General features: G+C 46.9%; 1 protein-coding gene across 7 annotated transcripts in view; it reads left to right on the top strand.

Annotated features, from left to right (window-relative positions):
- PRR5 (proline rich 5) overlaps nt 1–17,155 on the top strand; it is a 59,162-nt gene extending 42,007 nt beyond the window's left edge. For all 7 annotated transcript variants that reach the window (XM_064734081.1, XM_064734125.1, XM_064734098.1 and 4 more), the window contains 2 exons: nt 10,585–10,723; nt 13,402–17,155. In XM_064734081.1, coding sequence (XP_064590151.1) covers nt 10,585–10,723; nt 13,402–13,943 — 681 coding nt within the window. In that variant the 3' untranslated portion in view covers nt 13,944–17,155. The remainder of the gene's footprint in view (nt 1–10,584; nt 10,724–13,401) is intronic.
- The last annotated feature ends 265 nt before the right edge of the window (nt 17,156–17,420 follow it).

Below are 17,420 nucleotides of genomic sequence, written 5' to 3'. Positions count from 1 at the left end.
AGAGAACTCTGGGAGGAATAACGTTCATGTTCTGGCAGTCAGGGGTAGCTTTATCAGGGCTTGCAAGAAGAGTGCTTGTATCACTCACACTGTGAGCTGCCAGCACAGCCTGCCTCAATTACAGAGCACAAACTGCAATGTTGATCCTCCGTGGCTGCTCACAGGCAGCACAGGCTGCAGTGCCTCCGGGATGCTCCTGTTTGAGCTGCAGGGAGCTCAGGAGCAGAGTCATGGATGAAGGAAGGAAAAGAACTAACCCTGCTTTTCAGCTCTGAATGATGCACAGGAGCTCAGGCTGCTTTAAATGAAGGTACTGGAGAGAAGAGGGGTGAGTGGAGGAAGAGTTTAGAAAAGAACTTTCTGAACCAAAAAGCAAAACTACCACTATCCAACCTGCTTCCCAAAGTATGTTGTTGAAGATTACCCTGGCTGCTGAAACTGGAACATCTTATCTGCAGGTAACTCTCCTGAGGCCTGAGAAAGCCGAAAGAGAGGAATTAGAGAGTGTTCACCTGCATCTTTCAGTTAACATCAGATTATTTGAATTCACAGAACCTCTTAGGGTGACCTGACACATTTGCACAATATCTCTTGTGCTGAGGGAGGAGGCCTCACAAATAACAGATACACAGTTATCTCTCATGCTGGGGGCTGAGTCCTCACTAAATACAGGCTGTGAAGGAAAAAATGAAACCTGTGGTTTCCTCTGTGGCTCTCTGTGCCTCGTTTGAAGTCCCCTACCCATTGTCTCTCTCTGTTGAGGAAGACAAAATGAGCTGCCCAGTGTGACCTTTTTGTTATTTCTGTTAAGTTGCTTCCATTTTAAAGGAGTGGAAAAGTGCATTGCAGATCTGAGAGTAAAATGCAGAGGGTGCTGTTCTTCCATCCCAGCAGCCACATGTGACACTAAGGACAGCACAGTGGTTAAAAACAAAATAATCTTTGCTATCAGAAAGCTGCAGCTATGGAGGGGCTGTAGCACCCTGATGGCCCGTTGTAGTCAGTTCTTTATGGCCACAGGTTTCCACAGCTGGTGAAAGTGCTTTTGGGAAGTTTTCTTACTAAGTCTCTCAGACCTGAAGCATAGGTTGAAAAAAGTGGTGTGGGTGTGAGGTTTCCACATGCTTTAATTTATCTTTACATTTGTCTGAGTTCCTGGTTTAAAAAACACAAAACGCATCAATCAGTAAATAAATGTGTTGTAGACCTTATTTAAATGTAAATCACCATATCAAAAACCTGTACTTTTTCTGGGTGGTGCATAAATTGGGATGTTTTCTTCCTTCCTGGTCGAAGGGTGGTTTGTTGGTGTTGTTTGCATCATCCCCATGGGGTGTCAGGTAAGAAATCTTGCAGCCAGGACACAAAGGGAAGAGCCCTCTGTGGCTTTGTGTTCACACTTGCAGAACTGAGAGTCTGGCCCTCACCATTCACACTGCAGAGTACTTTGTAGGTGCATTTAATTTTGTGCATTATTCTCTCTTTTTCTAGTTTGTTTATTGTCTCTATCAGCAAGTGCAGTTTGCAGCAGTTACATTGACACAAATTTGTAATCGTGGAGTGAATTTGTATTGCTGGGATTTGTAACAAGGCACAGCATCTGATGAGGAGTACTTGGCACATTTGATTTTGAGTTTGTTCATGTTGTCGTGTCTCTAGGGGAGGTTGGGGGCACTGGTGGTCACTCCTGACCATTCCTGACTGCTGGGGTTTGTTCAGGAGTAACTCCAACACAGCCCGTGCTTCTGCACCACAGACCCCAATAGTTATGCACTCGTGTGCACCCTCCTTGTAACTAAGGACAGGGGAAGGCCATTGCCACCTGAAAAGAGGTTTTATTTTCAGATCCAGTACTCTTCAAAACTAGATCTCAGCATATTTCCAGCACCATGTGTTGTTGCCAGTTTTGTAAACTTAGGCAGTGGAAAAACAGGGAAGCAACATAAAAAGATACAGTTCTCCTTTGATAGATGCGAACCTGTCTCATGCACACCATGTCCCAGTAATTCAAATGTGCATCTTGTCCCTCATCTTTAGCAGAAGGATGGGGGTTTTTTTTGTGTTTTATTGAACACAACTATAACTTTATCTGTACCAATTAAACACAATTATTTTTGAAGGCAGTTTGCATTGTTCAGATTCCCTTTGGGTATTACAGTCATGGTGCATTTTAAGAGAACCTCATATTAGGTAAAGAATCAGTTCTGCGAAGGATACCGGTTACTTAACCAAAGGTGCATCTTTGGGTAGAGTTGGTTAAACTAAAATAAATGTCTTCTGGAATTTGCCTCTAGTGATGAAACCAGTCGGTTAAAACCAGTACAAGTACATTGCTGGGCAAATCCTTAATCCCTACCAAAATCGAGTGAAATCCGAGAAATCATTCTTACCTTGAATTAGCGTGTTGTTGCAGACCCTATGACTTTGTTGAGTGAGAGAAGGAGAAGATTTTAACTAATTGCATTCATCTGTACAGATTCTTTTGTGGACCCATTTGGGCTAGTAGACTAAATCTGGCATAAAAGACAGCATAGAAATTTGAACTGTTGAAAAACTCTGAGCAGGAAGTGTTCCCACAGCGCAAGAATCCTTTGAGTCAGGATGCTTTAACTGTAATTCATGAGTTGTCTACAGGAGGAATAGAAGAAAGTTAATGCAGTATAATACTGCTGTATAAATGTGTATAATACTGCAAGGTTTGCTCTGCAGGACTGACATCCTGGGCATTGGAGGGGAGAGAGCTCAGTACAAGAGGAGTCCTCCTTCTTGTGTGTGAGTTCCTACAGTGGGTACAAGAGGGAGATGTTGGAGCTTTTCCTCAGAGTGCTGTGCACGGCCACTGGGGATGGAGGGCAGTGAGCAGGAGCCTTGCAGGATGATGCAGTGTGCTGCAATGTGCTGCACTGTGCTGCTGCTGTGCATGGCCACTGGGGATGGAGGGCAGTGAGCAGGAGCCTTGCAGGATGATGCAGTGTGCTGCAATGTGCTGCACTGTGCTGCTGCTGTGCATGGCCACTGGGGATGGAGGGCAGTGAGCAGGAGCCTTGCACTGTGCTGCAGTGTGCTGCAATGTGCTGCACCGTGCTGCTGCTGTGCATGGCCACTGGGGATGGAGGGCAGTGAGCAGGAGGCTCCCAGGATGATGCGCTGTGCTGCAGTGAGAGCAGCAGATCCTCTGTGCTAGGGGAAGGCTTCAGCTCTTGGGCAACACCTGCTGCTCCAAGAACCACTGTGATCCCGTCCAGAGCATGTGTTGGATGGGTTCAGACAACCAAACAGTGCTTAGAGCAAACTAGAGCTGTGCAGAGCTGGCAGCAGCTCCTGAGGCCTCTCCTCAACCAGGTAAACCATAACGTAACTCGCTGCCGCAGGTTTGGCTGTGAGCAGTCTGTGATTCTGTCTGGAAGATTGGTGCAAATTGGGTGATTGGCTGTGAAGTTTGTGCATCCATCTCTTCTGAGGAAGATGGAGGGCTGCAGATCTGCATCCTGAATGTGACCCACAGTGTACCTGGGAGCATGTGCTGTGCCATTGGTGCTGCATGTGGCCAGGACGAGTGACCCACTTGTCTCCAGCTTGTCCCCATGGCGGTTTCCTGCCTGCCCTGAGGCAGGGCTGGTCAGTGTTACTCAGGTTCCAGAAGGCTGGGATGCAGTGAAGGAGGGATAACAGGTACTCCTGTAAGGGCACTGGTTTCCAAATGCCTCATTCCAAATGCAAGGCTGCTGCTCTTTCTTTGGCCATGCCAAGCAGCACATCTTGCTGTCTGTGTGCTCACCAGGGTGTGCAGGCTGCACTGCACCAAAGGCTCCACCACCAGTGTTGGATGAATCCTGTGTTTTCACAACAGATAGTATTCTGCGTCTGCCTTGTGACTTTTAATTTCAGTTTTCTGTGGGAGCGTCTGGGCAGTGATTGTTATCCAGTGTGTGTCAGATCATCACCATTGCCTGCGTGTCTCTTTCTGTCATATTGAGTTCTCCTTTTCTCCGAGGACTCTACTGCTTTAAAGCAGAGAATAGTAACATTTCTTGGCTGTTTGCCTGTGTGGTTAGGGCAATGCATGAGGCCAAGACCTCTGCTTTCAGAACTGAGCCTGTAAATGCCTCTGGCAGTGTTTCCTTTCACAGAGCACCAGGTCAGGACTGTTCCAGCATTTTGTGGTAGACAAGGGTGAGTGCAGCCATCACGGGTGCCCCTGATGTCCCCATGTGGAGGATGCTCCAGCAGGCTGAGATCCAGATTGTTTATCTGGCCATGACCTGAGCCATACACGGTCACTCCTTGTCTGTGGGCAGAGGACTTTGCTCTCTGTTCCATTAAGTTACCAAGAGCGATCATTGCTGAATTACTTTGTTAAATAACCCAGAAGTTTGCCTTTTCCTCTTTTCTTTACCGAGTTCAGAAGTTGCAGCAAGCCCGAAGCCATGCTGTGTCTGTTACTGGCAGGGCCTGGGGCTTGGGTCTGCAATGTCTGCTTTGTTTGTTCCCCTGGGTCTGGAGGAATACAGATTTTATTTATGTTTTATTTTATTCTTTTTTTTATTTTTTTCATTTAAAAGCTATGGAGCAGTTTATCAGTTGAAGCAGAAGACAGTCCTTTGCAGCAATATTACTCATGTACACATGCTGATCAGCTGAAGTGTTAAAGCTCCAGGTGAGTGCTCCAGCCTTTAATCAATGGCCAGTCATTGATTCAGCACATGCACAAGCCTCAGGTGGGCATGAAGTGGCTCCTCCATTGGATCCAGTTTTAGGGTACCTTTAGACACTAGAGATACTTTCCAATGTATAATTTATTAGGTGAATGATCTGCTAATAGCCTGTGCTAAAGAGGAATGTGAAAAGCAGCTGGGCAATGCTGCTATTTCTAGGTGCTACAGGTGGAGGGTACTGATAACCAGAGCTGTAACACAGAACTTGTGACCTTTTATCAGTACTGAGCGAAACCCTGAGTTACTGCTGGTCAGTTAAAAGCTGTTTGGGTGTTCAGTAGTTGTTGATGATGATATTCATGTACAGATGAGTGAGGAGTTACCTGAGGCAATGTGTATGCAGCTGTTGAGCCAGAACTGAAGCAGCCTCTGGTTAAGGTGAATGCAGAGAGGAGCTCAGCAATGATGGGGGCTTGCAGAGGGGCTGCTGTGGTACAGGAGCTCAGCAATGATGGGGGCCTGTTATCAAAATAGTTTATGTTTCTGGAAGCTTTACAAGTCAGGTAGCCTGTGCCTAGATACAATGTTAATAAGGGCTTAGGGGTATTTTTTGTCAGAATTTATGTACATTTAAAAACAGCGTATAAAAGGTTTAAGTAATGAACATTGAATATGCTTTAAGGTTATCTTTGAGAGGGACCCTTTACATCCTTAAATGCCTGCCTGAGGTCACCTCTGCTTTAGGACTTTTAAAGAAATCCCATATCCAGAAAAATTCTTCCCTGTTGCAGTGGTGAGGCCTTAGCACGGGTTGCCTAGGGAAGCTGTGGCTGTCCCGCCCACGGAATTGTCCAAGGCCAGGCTGGATGAGGTTTGGAACAGCCTGGGATAGTGGAAGGTGTCCCTGCAGGGGATGGCATGGGATGGGATAAGCTTTGAGGTCCCTTCCAACCCAAACCATTCTCTGATTCTGTGATTGTACATACTGAAAAAGGAGGCTGTGGACTTATGTGCTCATGTACAAATCCCCCAAATTCTATTATTCTGAACATTCCTGTTTGCTCATTTATTCTTCCCTTTGTGCTTTCACAAGAAGCCCTTGTGCCCTCAAAAGCTCAGGAGGAGTTTGTAGTTAGTTTACACAATTAAGAGATGGAAATCTGTGCAGTTGGGCACATCCCTACTTGCTGGAATGGTTGTGGATGTGACTTACAGGGTTTTGTTCCTAAATACAAGAAGAGTTTTATTCCAGTGCCACACTCAAGCGTTGCAGTGGGGCCCGTGCGTGCAGCTGGTCCAGCAGATGGGGCAGTGTTCTCATGAAGGAAATAGAGAAATAACTGTAGGCTTTAGGGATGGGGCCCTTCTAGAGTGCTTGCATGTTTACAACATATAAAAACATGGGGCAATGTGGTCATAAAGTAAATATGTAAATAACCTGTAGGCTTTAAGGATGTGGCCCTTCTGGGAGTGCTTGCATGTTTACATATAAAAACCAGTCATGCATAGGCCCCTTTTAATGCATTTGAACTACTACAGGAAAACTTTGGTTTCAAAACCATTTAATTAAGGCTAATGAAGTTTAGGACTTGGGTACTGTATCTCATGCAGTAATACTTGTCTCTGTTCCTGATAGGTGCCTTGCATATTCAGGACTGCAATCCCCATGATCCCCATGCCTTCAGAGCAGGACAGACTCTTGTCATGATATTACATTATGATCCTTTCCAAATGCAAGCACACTGAGGTGACCCTTGTTGGGTTTTGGAACAGTGTGATCAGGATGTGATCCAGCACTTCCACTCTTCCAAAGTACTAAAGTGCTTGCAGATATTTGATATTGAGCTATTTTGGCCCTCAACTGCAAAACAAATAGGTTAGGCAAGGCCTTTGAAAGGAATTTAATAGATACATCCCACAGTCAATAGAGAAGCATAAAACTCTTCCGCTAAAATGAGACTAGGTTTATGAAAGGCCACAGTTATCTTTTAAAGTAAGTTCTTGCCAGTCTGCCGAGCAAATACTGCACTAAAGATACAGGTAGAATTTCTGTTGTACTGGTAATGCTTCAAGTTTTATTTTTTCTCCAGATTGTGATAGAGCTTCTTGTAAGCTAAGCATTCAGCCTTATGACTTTGGCTTTATTGCGCCATAGCAAAATACTGATAGTAAGGCATTGAGCAGTAAGTACAAGAAGAAGCATAAGCTGCCAAAATAACAACATAATATTTCATTATCATTATTATTATTACTCTTTCTTTGATGCCTTTAAGTCCTGTCATCATTTTTTCAGAAACAGTTGTGACACAAATAACCATCCAAGTTGACTTAACTCTTAGGCTCATTTTGTTTGCCTTTATAAGCACCAATCACTTAGAAATTTGGGGAAGGGTCTGAAAAGGACTTTGTATAGAGATCGATGTAGGTGGGTGTACAGATATCTGTACATACTCAGCATCCATTTATCTGTCCTTACATGCAGATATATGAAACATTTATAGCTATACTTTCCTCCATTCCTAAGCCTCTACTAGAAGTGCTTTTCTACTGAATTTGGTGTTACACAAACAGGCCATTGCATGTGTGGTACAGGAGATGGGTTAGAAACCTCTGGTGGGGAGACAGGAGTTCAAATGCGCTCTTGGGCCTGGCATGTAAATCAAAACAAGCTTCTTGCAGGCTCCCAAAGCTTGCTCTGAGCCTGCAGACACTTCTCTAGGCCACGTGGGCTGATTCATAAAAAAGCGACATTGTCTTTATATCATACGGAAAGTTTAGACTGGGAAGGCTGAAATTGTCCTTGCTACACTTTGGGATGTGCTTGTATTTGGTAAGACAAAGGCCTAGAGGATGCTTGTCATTGAGCATCACATCAGGAAGGAAGCAGGAAAACTGCTGGTTTGTGGGTCAGGACGGGATCTGCACCCTGGTACTGCTCCTGCTCTGACAGGAGCTCCACAGCCAATAAAAACTTTAAGGGGTTGCTCCATCAGCCCCCTGCAGAAAACCTGTGAACAATGGTCACTGCAGGAAGGATGTCACAGGTAACAGAGCATGTTGGTGCCAAGGCATGGTGCAGAGTCAGCACTGGCTCCAGTGAACACCACATATTTTATGAGTTTTCAGTATATGTTTTTAAAAGTGTCCTGCCCGCGGCCGGGGAGCCCTGCCTGTGGGGCCGCCCGTGCCCGTGAGGGCGGCCGTGGCGGTGGGGCCTTGCCCGTGGGGCCGGCAGAGCCTGTGGGACCAGCCGTGCCTGTGGGGCAGAGCCTGTGGGGCCGGCCGTGCCTGTGGGACACTGCCTGTGGGGCCGGCCGTGCCTGTGGGACACTGCCTGTGGGGCAGAGCCTGTGGGGCCGGCAGTGCCTATGGGGCAGTGCCTGTGGGACACTGCCTGTGGGGCCGGCTGTGCCTGTGGGTCAGTGCCTGTGGGGCCGGCAGAGCCTGTGGGGCCGGCAGAGCCTGTGGGACACTGCCTGTGGGGCCGGCAGAGCCTGTGGGGCAGTGCCTGTGGGGCCAGCCGTGCCTGTGGGGCCGTGCCTGTGGGGCCGTGCCTGTGGGGCCGGCAGTGCCTGTGGGGCAGTGCCTGTGAGGCCGGCAGTGCCTGTGGGGCAGAGCCTGTGGGTCCGGCCGTGCCTATGGGGCAGTGCCTGTGGGGCCGTGCCCGTGAGGCCGGCAGTGCGTGAGGGGCAGTGCCTGCGGGGCCGGCCGTGCCTGTGGGGCAGTGCCTGTGGGGCCGTGCCTGTGAGGCCGGCAGTGCGTGTGGGGCCGGCCGTGCCTGTGGGGTCGGCCGTACCTGTGGGGCCGGCAGTGCCTGTGGGGCAGTGCCTGTGAGGCCGGCAGTGCCTGTGGGGCAGAGCCTGTGGGGCCGGCAGTGCCTGTGGGGCCGTGCCTGTGGGGCAGTGCCTGTGGGGCCGTGCCTGTGAGGCCGGCAGTGCCTGTGGTGCAGTGCCCGTGGGGCAGGCACAGCTCACACCCCCACTGCCTGCACCTCGCAGCCACTCCTCGTCCTGCTGGCCTTAATGCCGCTTTCCCTCTCAGTCTCTCTCTCCCCTCTAGACTTTTAAATTTTCCTTCCTCTTTCTTGTCTTTTCTAGCCCTCTTTAGTCGGTCAGCTTCTTTTGTTGTTCTTGGTTTTGGTTACCAAGGAACACTTCTCATGTGTAAGGTTGTCTCAGTTCACTTAATTTTGTTCTAGACCATCCATTTTTAAAAGAACTCCTCGCAGTGTGCAATGCAGCAGGGTTCTTTACCCACAGCTGATATTCAGCTACTCGTCTTTCACAAGTACAAAAAATACTAAAATGGTAGAAAAGTAAATAAAGCTCTACAGCAAAGCCTGGCATGAGCACTGGCTTCTGCTCCTCATAGATGTCAGTTTAGTTCCAGAGGTATTTGGTGTGGGAGCCTGCTGCAGGATGTCCCCAGCCCTGGCCTTTGCTTGATGTGCTCATGATGGGTTTGTGAATATGTGGTAAGGTAGCAGGCATGCTGCCTTTCTGAGGGCTTGGCTAAATCCCAGCAGATTTAGAAACCTGAACAGATCTCAATAAGCCAGGAATGACTTGGAAATAATACATGCACCTTCATTAAGTCTTCTGAATTATTCCAGTGTTAATTTTGCCTGGTGGAATAACTGTGGGCTCATTCTACTGTTCCTTTGATGTTTGCAAGCTTTTGGATCCACTGGATATGTATTTCTCTTCACATTTGTATTTGTGGCTGTCCCAAAGTTTTTCAGGACATAGCACATCACCAAAGATCGTTATTTGTTATTTAAAAACTGCTGTACTGGAATTGAAATTCTGTCCAAATGTGAATTGTCTGTTAGCCATTATTCATTTTTCATTCGTAAACCTTTATCAAGTGATGAGGCAGGGCAGCGAGCAGGGTGTAGAGTCAGCCATTCAGAAACACATCTGAGAGTCACTCTGGACTCTGGCTGGTGAGTCACACTGAGCTGTGAACACATCCTGAATGTCAGGATCCTTTCACACGCTGAAGGAAGTGTTGCACCTTTACTCATCTGCTCTTTATATTGCTCTCCAGAGCCTTTCATCCCAATCGGTTTCTTTGTACAGTAGCTCAGGAACACAGTAGCTCATAAAATCTCCTAAATTCTGGCAGAGTACTTGCTGAGTATGGCATTTAGGATCTTAATTCTGCGACATGACGTGTTGAGCACATGGGAAATGTGAATTTGCTCCATATTGCAAGAGGTGTCCTATTTAGGAGTGTAGGGGGCTCTGCTCAGAGCACATGGAGCACACACTCTGCAGCTGTGAGAAGAAGGGACAATACAGTTTTTCAAGGTTTTTCTGTCCCCTCTGCAGCCTAACAAGTGTGCTTGTGGGTGGAAGTGCAGAGTTAACAGCTAAAGGCTAAACATTCTGGCTGTGGATGATTCTTACCATGCTGATTACAATGTGACTTTTGCCTGGAACATGATGGGTGCCAGGGCATGGATGAGGAAAGAGAACAAACTTCTTTACTGTAAATATTGGTTGTTGAAAATATCCTGGAAGTATTTCCGAGGGTTTCCGTTTCACCTTTCTCTTAATGCTGTTGGTATTGCTGAGATGGCAGTGACACCCTGTGGTACCAGATGCCATCATTCAGGAAGTGACTGTAAGACTGCAACAGCAAAAATTCCTACTTACAGATCATGGCCTCTGTCCTTCCCTGAGTGCTGTGCACTAGGTAGGATGTACTTTGCTGGATTTACTTGTCCTGGAGGTAGCTCTGGTCTAATCCACATCTCTTGGTTTTACAGAGGAGGAATCAGCTGTAGCAGCACACCAGGCTCACATTGCAGGGCACCTTTGCTTTCATCAGTGAAAATGGTCGTTCTGCTCTGCCTGCCCTGGTGAGCCAGGAGAGATCGTGATTGAAGAGGCAGTGCTCATGCTGGGTGTTCCCTCTTTTTCAGGGGGTCCATGAGTCCAAAGGTGTGTCTGAAGATTATTTGAAGCTGGAATCCCTGCTCCAGAAGGTTGTTTCTCCTTACCTGGGCACGTACGGGCTGTACTCCAGCGAGGGACCCTTCACGCACTCTGCCTGTATCCTGGGTAAGGACAGCGCACACTCATTTGGCACAGCACACAGAGCTTCCCAGAACCTTGCTCCATGTAGGGCCAGGGCCTGCACCAGAGGTGCTGCCAGTGCTCACATGAGTACATCAGCCTTCTCTTTAACACCATTCCAGGTGCAGAGTCACAGTGAAACTTGCAGTGGCAAAAGATGGAAACATTCAGTAAAATTATTCAAGAGTGGTTAGCATTTCCACTCTACCTTTTAACAAGAGGGCTTCAACACAGGATGCTTTATGGACAGTGAGAGGAAGAAGCAAGAGGCCACTTTTAAAGTACTCAGTAGTTCATTTTCATGAGTGTTCATGAGTACACAAAGATTGCAGAAAGCTGTTAAAATTAGGGAAGAGAGCTGGAATTTGTCTTAGAAAAGACCAACATGTAAGCCTTCAAGCATGTAAAAGCTTTCTGCAAAGTAGAAGGTTATAAGCTGTTCTCCATCCCAGTGGAGGTGAGCAATACAGAGTGGGTCTTACACAGCAGTGAGAATTCCTATTACATGGAAGGAAAAATCTCTTTATTTCCCATGCATTGCCCCTGGAGATTATTGACTCTGCCCTGCTGAGAAGCTTTTTACCTGTCAGAAACATCAGCATCCATAAGGAGCAAGGGGGAAACATGGGCTGGCCTGGTGGCAGCTTGAGTTCCCTTCAGCTTAATTTCTGATTCTTGGAGCTCTGGAGCCTTTGGTGACTTCTGTGATGGCAACATTTAGCCAGGATGAAGGTGCAATATCCTACATACCAATGCAATTTGGTCAAAATACAAGGGAGATACTACCAGTGTAAATGACAAAGGAAACAGGGTAGTACCTGAGTACTATTGTAAATACTGGCATGGTCTGATTAAATAGAGCAGACAGAAGGGAAGATCAGTTCAATTGCATGTTCTCTCTGCAGTCAATTCATCCTGTTTGCCTGTCAGAAATGGTCAGTAAAGCAGTTGATTTTCTCGTGGAGCTGGATGGCAAAATGGTTGTGTTGCAGCAGGTGTTCAAGACACAAATGAGTTTTAAGTGACTAAATAGAGGCTGGTTATGTCCTGAAAATGGTTCAGGATTACTGCTTTGTGTTTATTGCTTGCCATTAAAAGACCACAAGCATTTAAATGGAGCCTCAAACTGGCATTTTCTACATACAAGCTTTTGTATGTCAGGATAGAAAAAATGCACCCAAAGAGAACAAAGCATCAGTGAAAGGAATTGTTAGCAAATAAATGTCTGAGTACATGACTGCATAAGATAGGGAGGTTTTGGTGGGCTGGGCACTTCCTCTTGCTGTGGTCTGGGTTGTAGATGTAGCAATACTCCTGAAATGGGGCTCACTGTAATCACTGAGCCTGTATACTCCTGAAGTGGGTCTGACTGCAGTCACTGAACTGGATCCAAGGGAGCTTAGTGTGCAAGTGGCTGCTGCTTTTGAACTAATTCTCTTCAACTATTTTGGTAGCATGTTGCATGTTGTTAGCAGAGTTCATAGCCCCAGGAACCTTTTCTCATTACCAGCTCAAACTCCTAACAATGAAAAAGTCCAGAAAGGGACTTGGATCAGATGATTTCACTGCTGAGGCAGACACGGCTACAAAATGCAGTCTTAAATACAGAAACTGGCTTTTTTAGTAGTACAGCATGTGATTGGAATTTGTGTCTAGGTGAGCACGTAACTGCACAATAGCATGATATGAAGGGATTGGAATATGTTTGAGGGAACATGTACCAGCATCCTGATTTAAAGCAGACAGGTTATTTGCAGTAGCTCTGTGACTTCCAGAGGGTAATTTGATCCCCTGCTCCAGTTGTGCCTCCTTCATGGGATGGCAAAGTGAGAGCAGCAGGAAGAAAGCTCCAAAAGTGAGACCTAATTCCAGTACCTGGTATTCACACCACCTTTTCTTCTGATAGCAGGAGTGAATCTGAGCGCTGAGACTGCTCATAGTTAGAGTGGTGGTCGTTTTGCTCATGATGCTCATTTCATTCACATTGCCAGGACGTTCCAGCACTAAACTCCTGCCAGAGAGGGAGCTCAGTGCTCACTTGCTGCCATCTGCTGCCTATTTTTTTGAAGCTCCCACTTGGTTAACAGCATTCAAGCAATCGCTGCTGGATTTAAGGCAGATTTGCGCCCCCAAAAAAGAGGTTTCTGTGGGCATTGCCCTCTAGTTAACATTTTTAGTCACTCTTGGTGGTCTCCCTCATGTGGTCTCTGAACTTTGAAGGGTTTTCCAGAATCAGTAGAAAAACTGCCTGTCTTAATCCTCATGCTCCAAATTTGAAGAGACTTTATTTTCCCAGGATGAATGGAAAAGTTAAATTTCAGCTACTAAAAATGTTTATAACCTGAAAAAGAACAGAATTTCACTTTCTGTTTCTGTCTAAAGGAGGTACTTACAACTATCACCTCTCACTGTATTTACTGTTTTAGCTCAGCCACTGAGGGAATCTCAGTTATCATTTGTAAAGATAGATTTGGAGTCTACAGTATGCTAAAGAAATCTAGGCAATCTGAATCTCCAAAATCAGCAAAATGTCTTCTTCTAGAGAAGTTTGATTGCAGAAAAGCCTATGAATAATCAGGACTTTGCATTTCCTTTGAACACTGATAGTTAGGAGTACCATCCCAGGAGGCTGTGCAGGTGTGACTGTGGTTCTCTGTTCACAGAGAAGCGGTTCTTCAGGCGCTCCAGGTCGGGGGAGATCCTGGCCAAGAACCCCGTGGTGCGCTCCAAGAGCTACAACAACCCGCTGCTGACGCCCGTGGCCGAGTACGACAGCGAGAGCGCGGCCGCCAACGGGGCGGGCATCCGCAGGCACTCGGTGTCGGAAATGACCTCCTGCCTGCAGCTCCAGGGCTACCCCGGCCTCGCTCCCATCACGGACAGCGGCTCCAGGGGCTCCATGAAAGGCTCGCTGCCCGGAGAGCAGGAGAGGCCCGGCGCCGCGCCGGGGCAGTGCTCCAGCAAACTGGGCACGGCCGAGCCCCAGAAGGGACTCTTCCGCTCTACTGGCGACCCACACAGCGCTTTGGAACTGGACACAGACACTGCCTTACTGCCAGCTCCCTCCTCCAGCCCTGAGAACATGGTGGATCAGATCTTGGAGTCCATTGACTCTGACTCTGAAGGCATCTTCATTGATTTTGGCCGAGGCTGTTCCAGTTCATCGGCGTACAATGTGGATGTGAACAGGCAGAGCATTGTGTGAAGGATGTTAGGAGACAAACTCTGGAGTTCAATGATATATGACAGTTACCAAGACAGTGTGTTGGACTGTGGTCAATACAGCCCCACAAACTGTGGGGTCTAATGATTCATGACAGTTACTGAGAGGGTGTATTGGACTGTGGGCAATACAGCCCCACAAACTGTGGGATTTAATGATACATGACGGTTACTGTGACACTGTGTTGGACTGTGAGCAAGCTGTCTGTGCCTGGGCAGATTTCAGGCAGATTTGCCAGGGCATCATGGCTGTACTGAACACACACAGTTTGGTTATAGCAGGTGGGAATCTGCTGAGGGGGAAGCAACTCCAACTGCCTTTCCCCACGCCTGGCACCCTGCAGATGGATTTCCTGTTTCTTTATAAACCTAGGGGATCACAAACTCACAAGTGTCTGGTAAAATGCTGTTAGTGCAGCTGGCAGTGATTGTTTAGGAAAACAGCTCAGCAATAGTTCTGCTCACTTCTGATTTTCTAAAGAGGTTTCCTGCAGATGGTAGGTTGTTCTCTGAAGTGAAGCACCTCAGCAAGAGGAGAAACAGCTCCTTTAAAAACAAACAAACAAATACAAAAGGCTTTTGGCTTTCATGCCACAGAATACAATAATGAAGAAGTCTCTTTTAATCTTTTTCTTGTACATCCTTGTATGTACTCCTTTGCCTAATGGTGACTTGGAGTTCTTGAAGAAAGGCAAATAAACAGAAATTTGCTTCCTGATGTCACACAATGCCCAGTGTCTCCTTTTCTGTTTCATTGTGTGCTCAGCCAGTACCTTGTGTCTGGGAGGATTGTCTCAAAATTGGCTTCCCAGACCAAAATTCATTTGCTCTGAATGTGGCACTTGGAGAAATCTGTACTGTCAGCTCCTGAAGCATCTGTTGTGTAGAGAGATTCCACAATGTTTCAACTTCCTTGTTTCCTAAATAAGTGAAAATCTGGCCTCTGAGGAAAATCCTTAGTATATATTTATATTCTTACTGAAATGCCATAATGCATCTGCTGTCAGTGACGGTTTTGGGAAGTGCGAACCTTGCAGCTCTCCTTATCCTGAGCACACCCAGCCCTTGGATTCTCTCTTGCGGTAACACAGTGGGTAAGAGCTGGATCAGTGGTTTTGCAGAGGATTGGTGCATGTGATCCCAAGGTGGAGCAGAAATCCTGCTGCACATCCAGGTTTGAGCAGGGGTTTGCAGTGAAGGCAGCTCTGTTTTGTGTCTGTGCTTTGGTGGAAGGAGTCAGTCGATGCCTCCTGAGCTGGATGCCATCATGAGCCTTCACTCACAGGGAACTCTTGGAAAGCACAGGAGAGAGTGGAACTCCTGCTGAAATTGGCTCCAGTACATGACAGGAGCGATGATTCCCAAAAGTGACCTAGAGTGGTGCAAGCCACCACGCTGGCACTATCAGTCCCTACCCTCGTTCTTTCTGACAAACACTGCTCTGTCTCCTAAATTATTTTTGTATTTGGAGAAAAGGAGTGTCCACAGCCTTGTTCTAAGCACAGTGCAGGGAGGAAAAGGTAAGATTCAAACCCTTCCATAAAAATATTACATAACCCCAAAGGTAACAAATACAGTCCCTCCACACACCTTCATCCCTCAAGGAACTTTGAAATGCTTTAAGAGTCATGAGCATACCTAATTACTGGGGAACGGTTAAGCACAGGTCCAATGGAGGAGAGAAGAGACTGCCAGGACCCTTCCCACTGCAGGTTTTGTGTGCTTAGTGCCTTCTGCTCTGATGGAAGGCCTTGGTACACAGGATTGCTCTGATGGAATCCTCTGCCATGCTGGCAGTTAACGGGCTTTTCCCACCTTGCACACATGGAGATAGTGAATAAACATCCTTCTCTGTTTGTTTTAGAAGATTATTTACAGACTGGGTTCAGGAGTGTGAATGCATGAGAGAAATTCTCCTATGGCAAAGGCATAGGAAAAGGTGAGAAAGGCAAGAAAAAAGGAATAAAAAAGGCAGGAAGAAAGGGGGAGAAAAGCCAGAAAAAAGGTAAGAAGAAAGGCATGAAAACAGGCAAGAAAAGGAATAAAAAAGGCAAGAAGAAAGGCAAGAAAGAGGAAAGAAATGCAAGAAAAGAGGCAGGAAAAAAAGCAAGGAGAAAGGCAATTAAGACAAGAAAAAAGGGGAAAAAAGGGAAAAAAGCAAAAAAAAAACGCAAGAAAAGGGCAAGAAGAAATGCCAAAAAAGGCAAGGAGCAAAGCCAAAAACAGGCCAAGAAAAGGGGAAAAAAGGCAAGAAAGGCAGGAAAAGAGGCAAGAAAAAAGAGGAAAAAAAAGACAGGAAAAAGGGCAAAAAGACCGCAAGAAAAAAGGCAAGAAAGGCCAGAAAAAATGGCAAGAAAAAAGGGAATAAAGGCAAGAAGAAAGGGCAAAAAGAAAGCCCAAAGAAAGGGCAAAAAAGCCCAAAAAAGGCAAAAAGAAAGCCCAAAAAAAGGGCAAAAAGAAAGCCCAAAAAAAGGGCAAAAAGGGCAAAAAGAAAGCCCAAAAAAAGGGCAAAAAAGGCAAAAAGAAAGCCCATAAAAAAGACCAAAAAAGGCAAAAAGAAAGGCCAAAAACTGGCCGAAAAAGACAGGGGAAAATGCCCAAAAATGGCCAAAAAAGTCAGGCAGAAATGCCAAAAATGGCCAAAGAAGGCAGGCAGGCAGGCCCAAAAAACCAAGAAAGACCAGCCAGAAAGGCCAGAAAAACAGGAGAGAAAGGCCAGGCAGCAAGCAAAGAAAAAGGAGGGAAGGAAGGGATGGCACTGTCCCGTGTGCGATCGGTGCAATTATCAATTCCAGGCTGTGGCTGTAAAACACCCCTGAGGTGCCGTGGAGCTCCATGCCTGGAGGTGAGGTGGGACGTTCACACGCAGTCATTTCCAGCCATCAGTGAGTGCAGATAGCAGCAAACACATCCAAAGCACACAGAGCAGGAGCTCTTAGAGGAGAAACCCCAGATCCTGACGGCAAAATGCTGTGAAGGCTGAATGCTGCAGTGTGTGCTTCCTGCTTGCTCTGGGGCTGATCTCTGCTCATTGCTGGATTTTGTTTTACCTGGAAGGGCTCAGGGCAGGCCTGACCACCAGAGTCACTTGTGCCTGCACAGGGACACCTGCTGTGCTTTATGGGCTGTTCGTGTGTTACTCTCCCATTCTTTCTGTGCAAGAGCTTTTTAGTGCTGCTTTTTCAGGCACCCTGTAATGCTCTGGAGAGATGAATTTTTCCTCTGGTTGTTCTTTGTACTCAGCTTCCCTGACACAGTGAGACACAAAGATGTGTGTACAGAATTTACCCCAGCTTTGCATGGCCTGGTAGGCAGGATCGTCCCTGTCTCAATAAATGAGAGCAGCCCCGTGCATTTCAGCTCAGGTAGAGAATTCCTGCTCAGAGGGAATTGCTGGAGCCCTCTGTGAGCTGGAGGAGCCTCCGTGGCCTGAGGTCGCAGTTTGTGGGGTAGAGCCAGG

The sequence above is a fragment of the Zonotrichia leucophrys genome, chromosome 1A (genome assembly GCF_028769735.1).
Source record: "Zonotrichia leucophrys gambelii isolate GWCS_2022_RI chromosome 1A, RI_Zleu_2.0, whole genome shotgun sequence".
In the NCBI taxonomy this organism is placed as follows: domain Eukaryota; kingdom Metazoa; phylum Chordata; class Aves; order Passeriformes; family Passerellidae; genus Zonotrichia; species Zonotrichia leucophrys.
Note: the sequence above shows the minus strand (reverse complement) of the source record. Positions and strands in the feature narration are given on the sequence as shown.